Source organism: Crocodylus porosus, unplaced genomic scaffold (assembly GCF_001723895.1).
Source record: "Crocodylus porosus isolate Cpor-Errol unplaced genomic scaffold, CroPor_comp1, whole genome shotgun sequence".
Lineage (NCBI taxonomy): Eukaryota > Metazoa > Chordata > Crocodylia > Crocodylidae > Crocodylus > Crocodylus porosus.
In genome coordinates, this window is record NW_017728886.1 from 256,661,234 (window position 1) to 256,680,940 (window position 19,707).

The following is a 19,707-nucleotide window of genomic DNA, read 5'->3' on the forward strand; positions in this document are numbered from 1 at the left end:
CAAAGCATGCCAAGTTTCAAGAAGATCGGTGCAGGGGTTTGGGGGGGACCTGCCCCTCAAGCTGCAGACAAGCAAAACTGGTGCCATGGGTGCTGTGGGACTGACTGTGTTTGTCCTGGGGCGGGAGGGGGCTGAGCTGCTGTGTTCCCAGTTACCCATCAATCACTCATGATTCACTCAGGGACCAGCTCAATACCCAGGACCCAGCTACTACATAACGACCAAATGAGCAGCAATTAGCACCTACAAAACCAGGCTAAGGAGAGGAAAGACTCAATACAGACAATCAACTGCCCCAAGACGGACACAGTCTTGGCACCAGTTTTGCCCGTCAGCAGCTAGGGGTGCAGGGCCCCAGATTCCCCCCTGCACCGATCTCCTCGATAGCTGGCAGGCATTACAGCAGGGGCCACCATCCCTGCAGCTGTCACCTCGCTGCACCTTACCACGCGCAATGTCACCCATGGCACAGTTGCTTGTCTGCAGCTGGGGTGCAGTTCCCCCCAGACCCCTGCACCGATCTCCTTGAAACTCGACAGGTTTTGTGGCTTCAGTAAGAGCTACCAGCCCTGCAGTTTTCACTCCCTGTGTTGTAACACACAGCTGTGACATGAGTTTGGCTTTCAAGAATTTGGGGTACAGTTCCCCTCAAACCCCTGCACTGATCTTTTTGAAACTTGGCAGATTTTATGCTCTCCATCTCTGCAAGTTCATCCAAATGGGACAACAAACAACAAAGTTATAGATACTTCATTGATTCCCCATTATACCCTATGGCTGGATCTCCAAGGCGGCTCTGAAGCTTCGGCCGGATGGAGGCGCAAACCCGGTCCTGAGGTCCCAATTGCATCGCAGCCATCTGAAGCAGCCGGATCTGAAGCTGGATCAGACCACTGCTGACTTGCACAGGCCTACTGGTTAAGGAGCAACGGTCCCAAGTTGCAGCAAAGAAAGCTTATGTTAGATATTAGGAAAAGCTCTCTCAGGGGGAGGAGGGTAGTAAAGCACTGGGACAGGTTACCCAGAGAGGTTGTTGTGGCATCTCCATTCCTGGAGGTTTTTAAGACCTGGGTAGACAAAGCCTTGGCTGGGGTGATCTAGTGGGGGTTGGTCCTGCTTTGAGCAGAGGCTTGGACTAGGTGTGACCTCCTGAGGTCCCTGCCAACCCTCATTTTCTATGATTTGCTGCAACATTAAAAAATTTGCACCTTGGTTCTATTATGAATGTGTTTCATTCTGTGTTTGTTCCAGAAACTGGAACATGCTATATCTTTGTCTGATAGAGTGATGACCTCATTTGTGAAATGGTGTTGTCTGACAGGAAAGAGGTCTGGAATCAGGATTCTTTATTTCTGTTATTATTTATTCTACTGACTCGGTCTATGGTCTGAGCAAACCTCTTATCCTGTCTGCTCAGCAGTTTACTCATCGATTAAAAAAACAAAACACAGGGCTAAGGATCTTAAAATCTTAGAGAGTATTAAATTCATTAATGTCTGTAATACACTAAGTCTCAGGAGCACAGCTGACTTTTCCTTCCCCCAACCTCTTCTGTGCTTCTGCAAAAACAAGTGAACCTACTGCAGAGGCCAGAACTTCCTGTTTTGCATATACGAGTTCACTTATTACTTAATTAGTTTCCTAATTATCAGTGTTGAGAGCATGTGAATGAATGAGCGTGCATACACATACACACGTATATTCGCTCCCTAAGTCCTGCATATAAAACCTAATCAGCTGAATCTTTGGCTGCTTGGTCTTTCTATTTTTGGCAGGCAGCATCAAGGCAGAAATAATAAATCCAAGAAAAAATGCTTACAGTACACGTTTGAGAATTCATTTTTTGAGAGCACGGGGAATTAACTTAATAGTCAGACATGAATTACAGGATTGACTGTACTGAAATCTGCCAGACGTTAATGCCAGCCAGCTCATTCATAAATCCTTCCCAAGTATAATCACTCCAGAAAACTGCCTTACAAAAGAAGCAGAGGTGGTGGCTGAGAATACAATTTCAAGTCTATTGAATACATCGGCACTGACCCATCGGGCATTTACTTTCAATACTTCCACTGAAAATTATTCTAGTATTGACTGTGAGTGTGTGTATTTTATCTCAGTGATGGAGCAGGATGGAGCCCATATTCTCCCAGAACCCACAGCATACAGGTGACAGAACACCATTGACCTAAAGTGGAGTTTAGGTAATTCTTCCAGTGCTTTATCTTTGTTTTCTCCATTGTGTACATACGCATGTGCACATACATGCTGCTGAACAACTTGTTTTTCCCAGCAGTTGTTTCCCAACACTTGTTTTTCCTAGCAGTTGAATTTTTACAGTGTATGAAATTCTTCAACAGGCAGCACCTTCCTGTGTAACACTTTCCTAGCTATATTTTAAATACAAATTTTTGAACAAAATGACTTCCTGTCATTTTCTATTTCCAAAAAAAGAGGAGTCAGAAACGCATTCCACTATAACATACATAGCGTTCTTGTTGCTGGACTCTTGAATCCAGAAACTGGTTCTTGCAAGGCAGTTAAAAAACTGGCTAGATAGTCAAAACCTAATTTTGTTTTACTGTAGAAGATACTCTGCTTGGTCCTTATTAATGCTATTTTTGAGCATTTAACTTATTCATAGTCATGCCACTTTCAAAAATACATGTTGGTATTTCTTTCGTCCCTTGTCTTTTGAGAGCTGCATCAAGAATCTGAGGCATCCAGGACAAGCAGCTTTTATTACCTTCTTGCTGTGTTTGAAAAACTTGTCCAATGCAACTCCCTCTCTAATTAAACCTTATGTTTAATATATACTTATTAATTTAATTCACACTTCTTGCAATGCAGTCTTGAATTAGGTGACCACATGCTGCTTGTTCTAACCGGGTCATGTTTTATTTATTGCACAAGGTGGACAATTAAAAAGGGACCTGGGAGATCTGAGTTTAGTTCCTAGCAGTAGCACAGATTTCCTGTGTGATGCTGTTAGGCAAGACTGTGACAATGCACACGAAGCAGAGGATGAGGTTAAGGTTGCAAAGGTATTTAATTAATTCTAGTTTTTCCCATCTTTTGACTACTGGACTTTGTAACGTTGAGGTTATCTGCATGCCATAAGTGCCAAATATAAGCCATAACTCCATAATTCTAGCAACCTCCCAAAGGACCCCCCCTTCCCCATCTTTTTTTTAACTGTTAGGAAAAAAATATCACAAACAAAACTGATACGTACTTCATTATCTCGATCCTTTTCCAAAAAGTGACGGGCAACGTGACTCGGTAGAATATTTCGTAGCATATTTTCATTGTGCTCCCTTAACTCCTTCATTTCATTGATTTCTTCTTTTGCTTGAACACGCCACAGAAAGTCCAGCCTGGCTGTGTATTCAAGCTGTGGGTACCAAGAAAGGCACACATTAAAACCTGACAAAAGAAGCCTTGACATCGTATTGTCATCATGGAAGCCTGTCGCTAGTATCTAAATTATTTCAATGCTGTAGACAATGGCACTTTGACTCCTAAATAATTTGCTTTCACTGTCCAAAAAAAAAAAATCAACATTTTGCTACATACTGCAAGAATCTCAGAGGAATCTAGGGCTTAATAATGCCTGTCACCTCACTATCTCGTCTTCAGTGGCTGGAAAATGTCAGTAAGTTATTTTCCCTTGAAACACCTCTGCATTTGTTATAGGATGACATTATGGAGTCAGGCATGAGATCAAGTAGCAGGTAAGGATGTTAGGTTAATATCATCTGCTTCTCACTCCGGAAAATCAGAACATATGCTCTCTTCTTTATGACTGTTTTCAGATTAAATGAATTGCACACAAAAGCAAAGTGAAGGTGAATCAGGATACTCTAGAGGGAGAGGTAATTTACCTCTCAATGATAAGTGTCCTTCTGTCAGCAAAAGCAAGTTTAAAAGCTCAACATGCTTCAAGGAGGGCTTTCAAGTTTGCAATGACGGAAGTGAGATGCTTCTGCCAGGGCAAGCAGGCATTTCCTTTTGAAGTCTTAGGTAGACTAGTGGGAGATTAACTTGTGCCTCTGTGGCTCACAGGGCATTGTGTTCTGCTTCCAAGGTCTGCAAAACTCCATTTCCTATTTCAATTGTATGAGCACTTAGGACTCCAGTCATGGGCCAGGCCCCGCTTGTGTTAGGGGCGGTACAGAGACAGAATAAGCAGTGTACAATGTACATATTGGAAAAGAGGCAAGAGATGGATTCAGACAGGAGCAACTCAAGGAAACAATGCCAGCTGCCTCATTAGTGGGGATATCTGCACATAGGCTGCATTGGGTTTGTCAAGTTTTTTTATACCTGTCACATTCAAGGAGACTTTTTGGAAGGAAGATGATGAAGTTGCTTAAATTCTTTTAGGGCTTCAGGACAGGTGCCTGATTAAACTATGGGGGTATTGAAAATAATGGGGCTATACCTATATATGGATGCTTGAAAGGTAACACGAGTAGGAAAAGAACAATTTCTGATGTCTGGGATGATAAGACAACAAGCAGCAGCCCAACCACTGGAATGGGAACACATTCAATAAGCAAACAAACACATTTTTTAACTGTGAGGTCAGTCAAATGACTTGCCAGCAAACACAGCCAAGGTTTCATCACTAGAAATATCTGGGAGCAGAGCAGACAAGACACTTGGCAGGTGTGTTAAAGAATAAATTGGTGCGGAAGGGAGAACGAGGTACTGAAACTGCATCTGCCCGGTGGTTCATCCAGTCTAGTATCATGTCAACAGGAGCTGTGGCACAGGATAACCTAACTCAGCAGGAGCCAACCTTTGGCAGGGATGCCACCATTTAGCCCTGCGCCCTCTCCAAGTGCCATCCCAACCCCCTTCCGCTTCCCAATCTTTTGCTGCGCTTTCTGTTCCCTACTCTGTGCTCTCTGCCTGATCTCCTGCTCTGCTTTCTGTTTCCTGCCTTGTTCTCCCTGCCTGATTTCCAGCTCCCCCTTCTTCTTCCTGCCCTGCCTGCTGCTGTGCTATCTGTCCTTTCCCTTATCTGTTGCGGGCCACAAACAGTGGCTGCTCATGCCACTTGTGGTGCTCATGCTTCAGATTAGGCATCCCTGACTTAACCCCAGGGATGGGGGTCTCTACTAACTCCCAAAAGCTAGAAATAGGCTTAACCTTTGAAACATAAAGTGCAAAGGCAGACTCTCCAAAACTTGTCTTTTATTTTTGCAATAGTTTTTTTTTAGGTTTTTTATGACTGGCTGTTGTTGTCCATGATACAAATGTCTAATCTCTTTCTGTACCTTGCTTCATTTTCAGTCTCTGTTGTACCTTGTGTCAAGGAGTCCCATAAGCTAATCGGGCCCTGTTGGAAAAAGTATTTCTTTTCATTAGCTTTTCATCTGCCTTCTTTCAACCTCTTTGACTGACCCCTTGTCCTTGCATTACAAGACAGGAGAATACAAGATCCTGATTCACTTTTCCTGCCCTAGCAGAATGAAGAAAACTATATATCCTCTATGTGAAGAGGGAAAAGGCATGAATACATCAGATCACTGCGTGAAGAGAACTGCAGGCAAGTTCTGAGGCATAATTTGGTACTTTTATTTTATACAATAGAATGAAAACAAATTAAAAAGAGAGAACAAAACAAAACAAAAAACCCCAGTACTCAAAAATTTAGCCCTGGTGGAAAATTATTACCAATGCTGGCATCATTTAAAAATGGGACTCTGAATACAGCCCAGAAGCTCAGTAACTAATCTTTATATGTAGGCCCCAAACCATGTTGAATAATTTTTACACTTGTCACTCAAATTCTGTGTTATTTCTTTGTTTTCCTGGCAAACAACTTCTTCCGGTATTTTACCCCAGGGATGACCGTATGTCACTTTAGGGTTTAAAGCAGGCTCTATGAACAGTTTACAAAGGGACATTTTTAATGAAAGCTCCCTTATCAAAGCAACACAGATTTTTAAAATAACTAGAAATGCAGGTCATTCTCATCTGTGAGCAACTGGAATGGCCATGCTGCGGTGTCAGTAGAAAACACTAATTTCAAGAGCTGCATCACAGCCCATCTGGCTTTCTGGTCCTGCCGTGCCATTCCTAGAATCAGGGCTACGTTCAACAACAAGTAAAGAAAAGAGAATAGGTATACTTCAGGGAAAGCCCAATAGCCCAGATGAACAGGGATATCACCCAGGAGATAAAACACCACATGTAGTGAAAGCACAGGGCACTAAAGCACATAGTTCAACTCAGAATATTTCAACTTGAATTTAGTTTTGTGAGGAGGCATTTAGGAATGACATCTCTTGAGCATGCGCTTTCCCCAGAGGAAGCAATCACATCATGGAGTTAAACACATGCTAAAGATAGGGCACTTGCAAAGTTTTCTCTCCCTTCTCGCTGCACTCTTGGTCTCAGGCCTACGACTTACCCTTGAGCAGTGGAAAGACTCAGTGGGGAAGCACCCGTTCCTGGAGGATTACCCTGCACTCTTACAATGGGGGGGGGAGTTGCTAACACCATCCTGCATCTAAAGACCTCTCTCCTTTTGCCTCAGTTTTCCATGCTCTCTGGCATCTGAGATGATCTCCGTTTTTTCCTTTCCTCACATCCTGTCTTTCTTTTGCTTTTGCTCCCAAACAATGTTTCTCCCTGCAATTAATTACAGGCTATGCTCCAGGAACATGGATGTTTCAGAAGTGGGAGGATGGGAAATACAGCTGAATGACTGGCCATTAGTCTGTGTGTATGCATATGCTCTTGTTAGTGTAGGTATATCTACCCAGCAAATTCACAGGTTAGTTTATTCTGCTTCTCAGTTATATTTTACATCCTACTGGTACACAAGCTACTGGTACACAAGCTACAGTTATTACTACAATGCAGTCATGCTACCCTGCAGTCATGAATCATTAAGGGTAGTTTCCTTGCACCCTAACAAAAGTCTTTTCTTATCAGTGTATTCTACAGCAACATATACTGTGTTAAAAGATAGGCATGCACTTTCTTCACACTGCAGGGCATTTTAAATCACAATTATTTATTAGTACAGGATTCCCTTCCTATGTCTGTGTATGTATACAAATGTATCTAATACAGAGTTTACTACATGTACTCATGAAAAACTATCTAGAGACACTGGGTCAAAGCCAGCCACTAGCAACAAAAAATGAATTTAGCCTACAATAGTAAAATCTTCCACGAACTAAAGAAACAGCAACAGTGACTGGCCTTAGCTTTATAAGGACTCCTGTTAGGCCTAATTGAGGTGGAGTAATAAGTGAACTTAGTTCAGCTGTAGGCTGTTTGGTATCTGCTCGTGGTTAATAAAAGCCTCAGTTTAACAGCACAGGAAATGTGTTAAATGTAATATTAGAGGATGCATTATTTAGGGAGTAAGTACCTGGAAGCATTTCCTAGAGAAATACATTTACAGCATTATTTTTTTTGTGAGTTTTAAAGGATTTTATACATTTATGAAATTTGTGATTTCTAATTTTTGTTGTAAGCTAAACACTTCAGCACAGAATAGACCTGAAAGGCTAAAATACCTTGTTTTGTATAGTCATGGCTGGTGGGGAGAGGGCAGAGCATTTTTTGCAAATGAAAACCAAACTTAATACTTTTAGAATATGATTTTCAAGTTATTTTTCATGTTAAATGGAGTTGCTAGCTTGGAAAATATCTGGTTTAGATGGATGTGGCACACTGCTAATGGAACTGTTTGTAATTAGAGGTATAGCATGACAGTTTCTCTAGACTTCTTGGCTACAATGCAGATGGATTTGAAAGAGAACACCAACTTCCTGTGACTAGACAGCTTTACTCGATTTAGATTTTTATCAAGATTTTAACATAAAATCCTGGATGTGCAAAATAAGGTTGTAGATTTAAATAAAACTTTGCTAGGTTGTATAAAGCATGGAAAAAGGATAATGGTTATGATGTGTAAGGTCCTTCATCTTGTCTTAACTCTGACTAGTAAATCTTCCTAGAAGAAGGCCAATTTCACTACAGGAAGAATCTGCAGTATGTAGGGAGCTCAGCGATATACCATTAATAGTATAACCAAGGAGAATATTTCCCCCTGCAGTAGAGACTTCTGTATTTTGCTTCTCTTGTGCACACAACCCCTATAAAATGCTTGTTTTACACGATGCAAGTTAGAGCTCTGTGCCATGGTTGCACTGGACTGGGAGTGCCTTGACTTGATTCTCCATAGGGCCAGCCAGAATCGTGGGCTACAGTGCCAAGTTGCTTCTTCCTGGAAGCAACTCTCTGGACTCAGATTAAAAGCAGCCGGAGTGGTGCTTTCCCCACCTGCAGAAAAGAATACACTGCAGCCTTTAAGAGCTGTGGCAAATTATACCTGCCCCCACCAGCCTGGCCTGGGATGCACAGCACTGAGATGAAATATCTAAGGGCTTGTTGGACCTTACAAGTATGAGTAGAAACACAGTCTGCCGACTCATCCAGCAGTGCGGCCATGATGTGTCCAGTGCACTCTTGCTCCAGGCAGTAAATCCCAGAAATGAGGCCACTGTGGAGTGACCCTGGGTATGCACCCAGTGCCACTTTCAGACAAGTTCACTGGCCAATCTAAGATGGATGCTGTCCCAGGGCGATGAGAAGGGGGCAGGAGACCCCTTCCCCAGTGCGGGTTGCGGCAGAGACAACACACTGAGATGCTTACAAGAAAAGCCCTGAGAACAGGGCAAGCTTACTTGCAGGCACAGCCGAGCTGGACGAGCCCCAGAGGGATGGAGGGCCCGTGCGGTTCACCAGCATCTTTTCTCTGTGGCTGGGACCAGTGCATACTGATGATGTCATCAGGGAACACCGGTCAGCAGGCAGGAGGGAGGAGGAAACCACATCGAGGCAGGGCTGAATCTCCCATTGTTTGGTGGCACCCATAGGCTGGTACATGGCTAAGGTGTAGGGGAGGTAGAGCTTCAGGAAAGCCCACTAGTGACGATGCCTGGAGCATTCCCCATGACAGAAGGAAACCCTACTACTAAACAGAACACCCCAGATGTGGCAGGCGAGTACCGAGGTATCCCCCACGGAGAACGTGATGCCGTGTCATGACAAACAGCCACCCACACAGCAGACCCCTAGCGCACACTTTAGGGCCACACGGGAGAGGCTCCACAGAAGTCAGGCAGGCACAGATGCATTGCCTCCTTTCCAGGACTGGCATCAGTAGAGCAGGAGCCAAGGGTTGGAGGGTGCTCAGAACTGGCATGAGGAAAGCGGGAGCCAAGAGCTGGAGGGTGCTTTTTTGGTGGCATTTCTTGAATCTTTATAGATAAGCCCTACCTGTTTCCCCTGAAGCCCTGGGTCCTCCACACTGTCCCAGTGCAGCTCTAAAAAACTCTACACCAAAAGTTAACCCTGCCTAGCTAGGGCAGCTCTAGGGGCTTGGTCTTCTAGTGTTTATTCACAAAAGACATCAGGTAATGTTAGCTGGATATTTTCTTTATAGGCCTGCACTGTCCTGGGAAATTCCTCTTGTACAAACCTGAGAAGTCTGTAGTTCATTAGAGATGGACATATCCCTGGGCTGGCTTTCCAACACCTGGATAAGGTTAGGGGCTTACAAGATCCACAAGTAGGGAAGGGTTCAGGTTCTGGTCCAATTTATCCAAAATTATGAAATTCAAAGGCATCCCAGTAGGAAGGCTGTACCAGGGGAAGAAGGGTTCTAGCATAGGAGATGGGGGGACCTGTATTCAGGTTCCTGCCCTATCATGGACAACGTGACTGTGGCCAAGTTACTTGGCATCTCTGCAGTGCTTCTTCCTTATCTGTAAGCTGAAGATCCCAGTACTTCCTTATCCCACAAGGCTGTTACACAGACAGTGAAGCATTTATATACCATGTTAATGAGAGCCATATATGATCTTAAGATGGATGATTTCACATTTATTCTTTCTCATTTAATTAACAGCTTTGTAATGTGGTTCTTAAGAATCACAAAATCTATGTAGAGGACCTTCTTTAATCAGCATTTGCTTATGGCTAATTAAATTATTAAAGGTCAGATGCTCAACTGGATAAAAAATATTTGCTTCAAATGGCAGCTGATATTTTGAAAGTGATTATTGCCATGTCTTGCAATTCCAACTTGTAAAGTGAACAGTTAAAGTAAAGGTTAGGCTTACTTGTTGGCCATGATAAAATACGGCTAACAGGAACATTGCCATCAGTAGCAAAGATGCCTCCTTCGTGCCCAGGAAGTCTGTGCTGGGAAAAAAAATCAAAATATAATGAGTATTGATCTGCCAATGTTTACTGTAATCACAGAGGGTTTTAAGTTAGTAACCATAGCCTTTCCAGAGCTGATTACAAAGAAAATCGCATCAGAAAATATAACTAATGATAATTAGCTCTACAGGGACAAGACTATAATTAAAATATTTATTTTCTGCAGACCTGCACATGTAATGATTAAAGTGTGGCCTCTGATAATCACTCTGAAGTGATTGTCTCTCAGGTGGTTATCACAGCGGCAGTGAAAAGTAAAGAGAGGAGCTGCCTTTACTGAAGCATATCTGCTTCAGTCCCAAACCAGGCTTGAGAGCTGTGCCTCAGGATTATCTGCAACATCAAAACTTACCTACAGAAGAAGCCTCTGATGAGTATTGTCCTACAGTCGATAAGTTCACAGACAAATTAATTGCATAACTCGCCTAAAGTATCAACAAGTCAGCTGCAAAGTGAAGAACAGAACCCAGGATTTGTGGCTTTGCCTCTACTCTAACTGTCACCTGAGTTGGTGATATGTTCAATGCCAAAAGGCCATTTGGTTAGATTATGCCCTACACCTTTACATTCACTGTCTGTAAAAATTCATGTGAAAAGGTTTTGCTTACAGAGTTATCCAAGGTTGCCTATTCTTCATTCCTTTAACTAAAAGTGGAGAAATACATTAACTTAGGAAGAAAACAGAATCCATTTACCATTTCTTATTCTCCTGAAGTTTCAACTCACCCAGTAAGGAATTGGAAATGATATCACTGGATTTAAGTGACTAGACTTGAAATCATGAATAACAAATGGTGAGATAAACTAATCACTTAACTATCTCACTCCTATGTGCAGTCCAAATGGATATTTGTTCATCTATTATAAGTAAATGATCAAAAATGGAGTTATATTCATAAGGGAGATAAAGATGTTGAGTAACTCATTCATGAAAGATACTTTTACCACATCTTTCAACCTGTTTGCTCATTCTATGTTATTTTTTTTTAAGTGGCTACAGAACAAATGTAGCTAGAGCTGTCTTCATATGCTACAGTCCTCTAAAACCACCAAAACCTTTTTCAGAGTGACAGTAGACTCTTTTTAACGTCATAAAAGATCACTGTATAGGGAAACTTCAATACTTCCGCTAAATGAACGAAAATCCATCCTTTTGGTAATAATTCCTTCTGGCAAAATTATGGATTTTTGGAGTGCTTTAAATAAATTACATTTTTTCTTCTGCATTAGTATCTCCTCAGATGTGCCCTCTTAATGACTGCTGTTGTGTATCCATTACTATCTTATCACTATCATTCATGGTTTAGATCACCTCAAGATTGCAAGGAAAACTAGTTTTTACTGGGGGTCCTTGGGTTTAAGTCCTAAAACTAAGCCTTTTTTTTTTTTTTGTATACACCAACTGAGCTAGCTACATTAATAATAGTATTTGAATAATCCTCTTCACTAGGCCAGATATGAACAAAGACAACGAAGACGTATTAATAAAATAATAGATGCTCCATACTTCTCATTATAACTGGTAATGCAAGCTGACTATTAGTATTATTAATGTGGTACCTAGGAGCTTTATTCAAGAACCCCATTGTGGCTGGTAACGTAAAAACACAGAACACAAGGATGGCTCTTGCTCCAAAGACCTGACAATCTACGTATAAGACGGGACACAACTGGCAGTTGGAGGCAGATGGGGCAACATAAAGGAACAATGAGAGCGTCGGTCAGCACGAGGCACCGCCCTCAGCACAGCAGCTGCCCAGCTTCTCCGTAACCATTGGCAAAAAGAATTTTAATGAGAGCTTTGAAGGAGGATAACGAGGTAGCTTTGTGGGTGCTTATGGGACTTCCTCCCAAGCATGAGCAGTGCCGTAGAAAGGATAAAGGTGCTTGTTGGATAATCTGAAATGCAGATGATGAAAGCTGTTCTTCTGGGCTGACCAGAGGCAACTGTCTGAGAGTGACTGAGAGATGAGAGAAGGCATGGTTGGGGAGCAAAGACAGGTCATTTATATTTGATCTGATGGAGGAAGAGGAAATAGTGAAGGGATAAGTAAAAAGTAGTAACAAGGTCAGAAAAACAGGAAAAATGATCATTGCAGAAGCATGCTGGACGCTATGAACAGGGCAGGATGGCATTAGTCAGGGCTGAGGGAGAGAGCTGTTGCAATAACCGAGATGTATGATGAGAGCTTGGACAAGAGTTGCAGCTGGCTATATCTTAAAAATGTTATGTAGAAAAAAACTGGCAACGTTTAGGGATATCCTAAATGAGAAGACCTGAAGAGGACTGAATCTAAGATGACAGACAGCTTCCAGGTGGCCAAGCAGGATGGTAATGTTGTCCATAGTGTTCAAAAAAGAAGGTGGGGGAGATCTTGGGAGAAAGTTTAGGAATTCTAGTTTAGCCAAGTAGAGCTTGAGCTGATGGACAGACATCCACCAGGGGATAGCAGAGAAGCAAACCTTTTGGGGAGCGGTAGAGCTGAACCATGGCTGTAGGCCAAACAGGAAAGTGAGGACATAAGGATCATCAACATCCAGGTTCAAGTGAGAAGTGGGTGGGAAACAATTTTCCTGCCTGGTGAAAATTTCAGGAGTTCAAAATGTTTTTCTATTCCACATCAGGATGAAACAAAGGCTTTTTGGGAGAGATGCAACCTACATTACCTAACTGCACAATAGCTATGGCGGCAGCCTCTGAGGCTGAGGTGCAAGACTGCTTTGCCTGATTCATACCAGGGACCTGAATTTCAGGCTGCCCCCATCCAATTAGAGACCATCTCCAGCATCATCAAAACATGGATGTGAGAGACTGAAGTTCAAGTCCATGGGATAAATTAAGCAGAACATGGATTTGAATGTGGATTTCCAGAATCCCAATGGAATGCCCTCACGATTGTTCATTAGTCATTATGAGGCGGTCTTCTGTCCTTCTCTCGCACTCTTTTTCATGGAAATTGTTAACAGGTCTTGGTTTCATCCCAATGTGGAATGAGAGAATGTTTTATTTCTTGAGAAGCTTCCCAGGGTGAGGGAAAAACATTTTATATTGTGTAACAGCAAAACGTTTAAACATGATCCTATTTGTCGGAGCTCCTTGCTGCTCCTGGTTAATTTACTCAGTGACAGTTAAATTTCCTTTATGCCTTGTGTCATTATCTTCTGCCCTCTGCTAGGCATGTTCTATATGTCATACCATTCAACATTATGGATATAAATAGTTTTTGAAACAAAGTGCATCCTGAATCATTTCGTATCTAGACAAGTCAGTACCTCACTGCTGCAGGAAACATCTCATTAACTAGAAACATTAGAAGTGGATGCAGGGCAGGCTTATTATGGATCTCCTAAATGGAAAAATAAAGATGTAGCTGTTCTGATGTGTGAATTCTTTCTACTTCCAATCTCTAATGAGCAACATTGTGTTTGGTTAGTATTCTGTGCAACTTTGGCCATAGGCATGGCTTGCAGAATATACATGTGCTCAGACATGGGTGGCTGAATTTTTTCCACCGATTCAAGGCCAAGTAGCTTAGTTTGGCCCTTATGGCAGGGGGGAGTGGAGTGGGGGATGCTCTCAAGGTACTTTGCAGTTGGTGTAGTAGTTTTAATGCTTCTATCTCCATGCTCTATAAGGGCTCCAAATTGGTGGATCTTCAGTTTTTTTGATTCCCTTTCCTTTATCCCTTTGTGACCTGGCACAGTGATTACTTCAAATCACTACATTCCATTATCTCTAAATTAAATATTACATACCACAGCTTCTAGGTGTAATCAAGGTCACAGCTTCAGTGCTAGTGGGTAAAATCCTGGCCCCATTGAGTAAATAGCTAAACTCCCAACAAATGTCGAAGGACCAGAATTTCGGTCAATATTTGTGGCTCTTGAGGATAGAAGGAAGTGCTGGGTATCTTACTGGAAAAATTGTTTGATTGTTCCAGGGGTCCTGCTTCCCAAAAGAAACATAACTTTTTCATTATGAGTGCACTGAATTCATATATAAATAGCCACTTCTTGAGTGTCATTGAATGGTAGAGAATCGTCTACAAAGAATGAGAATTTATTCATTCTTGGTCAACTCTAGAGGGGCCTAGGTTTCATTTTCTTAATTTTTTTTCCAAACCTTTTGATTTCTGGAGACAAATTATTATTTTGTTAAATTCAGTTTAATACAGATGTGCTTTTTGTAATGTCGTCCATATCCCATGTACCTTTTGCTCTTAACACGTGCTCTTCTATAGCAACATTTCTGTCTTCCTCCTTCCCTTCCCCACATCCTCGCTGTCTTCTTGGTAACTTTCACCCCACTACAGCTCCCATCAACTGTACTTCTCCTCTTATCCTCTCCAACATTATTTCCCCCATATCATCCACTATCACAAATCTAGGTACCACATTCATATCTTCCTCCCACTTCAGGCCCTCCACTTCCTTCATCTACCATACCAAGCTCTGTCACTTTCTCTGTTCATGTCATTACACCTAACCTCACACCATCCTATGCCTATCTTCTTTTGCTATCTCTGGGCTATTAGTTCCATATCTAAAAATAAAAACCCAACCATTCACTGGGTATGTGTACATGTTCATTAATGCACTTTTGCTACTGAAGATTAAGTGTAATACCTCTAATATGACGTACTACATCAAGACGTGTTAAGCTACCGTAATGTACAGTGGCAAAAGTGAATGCCTTTTTAGTGATGCTTAATGTACAGTTGACCAATTCTACCATGCACTACCATATTAGCACTCTTTTTTGACGTGACATTTTAATGTGCAGTAGAACAGGCTACTGCCCACTGTCTCTTCATATTGTTCTCCTACCAACTCCTGGCTCTCAGAGACCTGGAACACTTCTCTTCATGTTGCATCTGCAGCACTGCCTTCTCCTCATCTAGTATTACACTCTTAGGCCCTCTGTCTTTTCCCACTTTCTCTCCTTTCCAAGCAGCACTCAAAGGAGAACAATTCCTCTTTGTTCTCTACCTCCATGTGAATTGTCTGCTCGCCATCTCCCCATTAGCCTTCCTTCCATCTCAGCTGCTACTTCTCTCTATTTGCACACAGTCTCCAACACCAATCTCAGAACCTTCAACTGCACTAGTCAAGGATTTTAGTTGACCCATTTTTTGTGGGAAATAGCAGCGCTCATTAAGATATAAGCTTTGGGCAGGACTGGACTAGTATATACATAAAACTTTCCTGGGAACAGTTTTTCAGCTTCATAATAGATTTCCTGGTTGAAAGTGGAGAGAGAGAGAGACTCACCCCCCCATGAACCATTGCTGTGATGCTCCCTCCTTGCCAAATTTAATACTTAAGTATTAATGTAAAGTGAACTAGTTCCAGCAGGAGGGATTGAGAAAGATCCATCTCAGAAATTCCAACAGCTTTGTGTTCTACCTTCCTCCACAAAAAGCCCATTTTGGGGCACAGTACTGCTCAATAGGAGAAATGGTGGAAAAACCTAGCCCATAAAAATAACTAGAAAGTAGACATTTTTTCCAATTGTAATCATTCATACTTACTCTCCACTGTGATTAAAGTTGTCATATCGCAGGAAGAGGGAGGCATAAATGGTCTCAGTCAGCAGAGCATAGATTGCAATCATGATGAGAAGAACTGCCAGCTTCAGGACAGAATTGAGACGAAGGAACACTGCACAGGTCACCATTGCCAGGACACCAGTGAAGACAAAATACTGAAAGATGGGCATTAATGGTCAGCTTCAGTAGTCGGTGAAACTTTACTGCAATCAGAATTTCCAAAGTGCCCACCAATTGTGCTAATAACTTTACAAAACCCAGTTTATTCTTTCTACTTGGGACCTAAAAACTGTAGCACTCATACATGAAGGACACTTCTAATAATATAGGCCTAAGCATTTATGGTGGTGCTATTTTTTTGCAAGTAGTATCTAGGTCTGTAAATAGGTTTCTGCAAATCTTTGGCCATGGAATTGACAGCAGGACCTACCTACCAGTGCACACTTAAAGTCTTATTTACACAAACAAGAAAAAAGATTTCTAACACCACTTAGCTGCCCAGTGAGCCCAGTTTTAATAACTATGGTGTACAGTCTGCCTGAGCCTCCTGAAGCCACTCATTGTCCACTTGTGGAAGGCAATCTCCCTTGATTAAAGACATTGCACTTAATGGGCATACCTACATGAGACTTTTACTGCATAGTTGATTAACTCCGCAGTAAAGTGTCACCATTTACATGTGCAGTGTTAGGACAGAATAAATGAATTAACTCCACCATAGGACAGTACTGCTAGACACAAATATTATCCTATGTTGGAGTTATTTACTCTACTGCAATGCATGTGTAGCTGCTGATGGGGCAGGCTGGGGCATGAGGGTGCTTCAGTGTGGGGGCTGCTTGCTGGCTAGCCCCAACACTGTGCACCCTTGTGCGCCAGCCAGCCCCTCCACAGCACATTGAGCTAGGTTGGAGCATCCCTGGGTTGCCACGCTGACTCTTAGGGAAACTCTGCCAGCCTGGGCTGCTCCACCCTGGCTCAAGGTGCTGCAGTCCCTGACACACATGCAAATGCAGCACCAAGAAGGAAAAGGACTAGGTTTAGGCCCCTGGGAGATGTTACATTTAAGATGTAATTAGCTGGTTAATTATGTCTTAAGTAGTGACCTTGCCACAAGTTCAATCAATTAATGGCATGATAAAATGAGGAATGAGCCACAAAGTTATTACATATCTTTCGTGTAACAATGTTGTGGTGAGCTCTTATCACCTTTAATTGAATGTGTGGACAAGGCCCAGTTTCTGGAGCACATGGGAGCCTGTCAAGTCTCCTCATGCTCCAGAGGCTGGGAGACCCCTCATCTGATTGGGGCTCCAGTGGTGGGAGCCCAACCTCTTATTTGCCAGTCTATGGTGAATCCAGGATCAAGCTCCCCCTGGATTGGCAATGTGGTGCAATGGCATCTGATGCAGGATTCTATAGTCATGCCTCCTGCTATGCACATCTGGCATGACAGGAAGCATGGTTGGTAGGATCCTGAATCACAACTTATTGCAACTCTACTGTAACATCCGTCAAGAAGGCCAGGACTGCTTGCAGGGAAACGGGATGAGTGAGGCCAGGGAAGCCAGGTGGGCAGGAGTGGGGGAGGAAGCCCTGCTCTCCTTAGGACAGCACCCTGTCTGAAGCACCCTGCCCCACACTCTGCCCCCCTACCTGGGGAAGTCCTGCTACAGTGGCTGCTCTCGGTTCCCAACTCAGCTGAGCTGCAAATAGGTGAGCACATGAGTGAGCAGCCCACACTCACAGCAGTGCTCTCCCCCTGCCCTGCCCAGCCCTGCCATATCCCAGCTGTTCTCCACCCCAGGCAAGAGAAGCAATGCCCCATGCTCAGGAGGAGGTGGGCTGGGCAGTGTGGGTGGGGTGGTGCCAATCCAGCACTTTTTGTCTGAATTTTTACTAGCCAGTTGGGATGCTGGGACAGCCTACAAAATCCAGGCCTTTCCTGGCCAAAATGGGATGTATGGTCACCCTATTTACAAATATAATTATGATTCCTTTAATTACCATCAAAAATTTTTAATACCCCTAGACAAATAAAGTACACCGGTTCACACTGTCCAGTCCATGGGAGTAGTTTAAGCCATCAAAATGCCATGAAAACAGCCAGAGTTGATCAACCACCAGATGATGAAAAAAACGTAATTGCAGTTCTCTGCTCCTTCTTTGGCCAGATACTCCAGACTCTTGGCCTAATTAGGTGGGGGTGTCTTGTGCTCAGTCTGGGTAGGATAGGGAAGGGAAAATGTAGTGCACTTAGTTGTCCACCGGCAAATGATTCCTCAAGATGAAAACCAAATCTGCCCCTGTGCAATACGGATTTGCACCCTGGTCTGTGGCCTTAGGATCAACTAGCCAGCAACCTGTTGCATTTTATACTCTCTGAGTGAGAATGAAACCCATTAAGGTTTTATAACATGCAGCTCTATTTCATTGATCTCTTATCATTTGATACCGGAAGCCTCATTCATGTCTCATTTTCTAAAATCATCAATTGTCATTTTTCCTAATGATTAGTCATTTGTCAAGAATTGTCTGTGCGCTGGTGATGGACAGAGAGGAAAACATTCTCCTGGCCTCAAGCTGCTTACACTTGAAACAGTAATGTCAACATCGACCACAAATACCACAGTGTAAAGAAACAATTATAATAGATCATTAGTAACAATATGCAGCAGTTGCAGAATTTTTTAGCATACTTTTTCTTTTGCCATCTTTTTCACCTTCTGTTGTCCGGTAATTTATGCTTGTCTAGAAATTAGCTGCATATCAGTGGCAACATCATGACATTGCCAAGTACCTTTGTTTTTATCTACAGATGACCAACCCATTTAGTACCGCTGATTTGTTTACTCCCAATGGAAGGAGAGAGTCCATCTGCTTCAAAGGTGCAGATGGGAAGAAAACCACAGTGGTGGATTTGCTGTACTTCTTTTTTGGCATAGAGGAATTTGGCTGCAACCGACTTCCATTTGATATTGTACTGTATTAAAATGGGCACTCATCAAGAATTTCTAGGTGCATTTATAACTAAGAAAAATCACAATTAGAAATCAAATGGAATAATTGACAGATGCCCGCTCAAACAGGACTCCACAGCTAATAAAAGCAGTTCACACTGCATTGCCAAAGATTTCTGTCTAGCCAGGCATTTAAATAGCCCTTTCCTTTTATTTGATTTTGGTAGGACATAAAATGTGACTAAATATTGGTTAAATGGAGACTTTTCCAGGCAGACTGGTCTTGCATTTGCCCTGATTCCTGTGGAGGAAGAACACTTTGTTAGCCTGTATCAGATGGGGTGGTTGTGACACGATTAGGTTTTGAAGTCCTTAGTTGTAGTGAAAGCTATCTGCATAGGCAGCTAATTGTTAGGATAATCTCAAAAGAGGAGCTCTCAGAAGTCACTCTACCAACTGGAGAGGGTAAAGAGTGGTTATAATACTCTACAAGGCCGGCATGTTTGTTTTCTTTCTAACTTGCCATTGCCAGAATTTCGGTGAACCAAAAGGCCCAAATCTATGGAGTATTTGGGCACCTAACTCCAATTCCTTACAACTAGAGGTAAGTAAGGGAAGACCTTTGTGGATCTGGAACTAAGGGCACTTTTACATGGGCCCTGGGGGTGGGAGGAAGTGCAGAGTAGCTCTGAGAGTACTATAGTTGAAGTGCCACAGCCTCTCATGTATCAGTGTCCCCATGCTTAAAAATGGTGGCGGGGATGCTTGAACTACAGCTCACTGAAGGAGCTTTAGTTCACATGCCCCCACTGTCATTTTTAAGCCAGGGGATGCTGATACATGAGACGCAGGAGGCTGGTGGAGTGCAGTAATTGCCATAGTTTCATAGTTTCATAGCAGCTAGAGTCGGAAGGGACCTAGGTAGATCATCTAGTCCG

The 19,707-nt window shown here is 42.7% G+C and overlaps 1 protein-coding gene across 1 annotated transcript in view; it reads right to left on the reverse strand.

Annotated features, from left to right (window-relative positions):
• Nucleotides 1–19,707, reverse strand: part of ADCY8 (adenylate cyclase 8) — a 190,180-nt gene that overhangs the window by 14,806 nt on the left and 155,667 nt on the right. The window contains exons 11-13 of the mRNA XM_019552871.1: nt 15,792–15,964; nt 10,158–10,239; nt 3,236–3,394 (exon numbers count right to left, since the gene is read on the reverse strand). Coding sequence (XP_019408416.1) covers nt 3,236–3,394; nt 10,158–10,239; nt 15,792–15,964 — 414 coding nt within the window. The remainder of the gene's footprint in view (nt 1–3,235; nt 3,395–10,157; nt 10,240–15,791; nt 15,965–19,707) is intronic.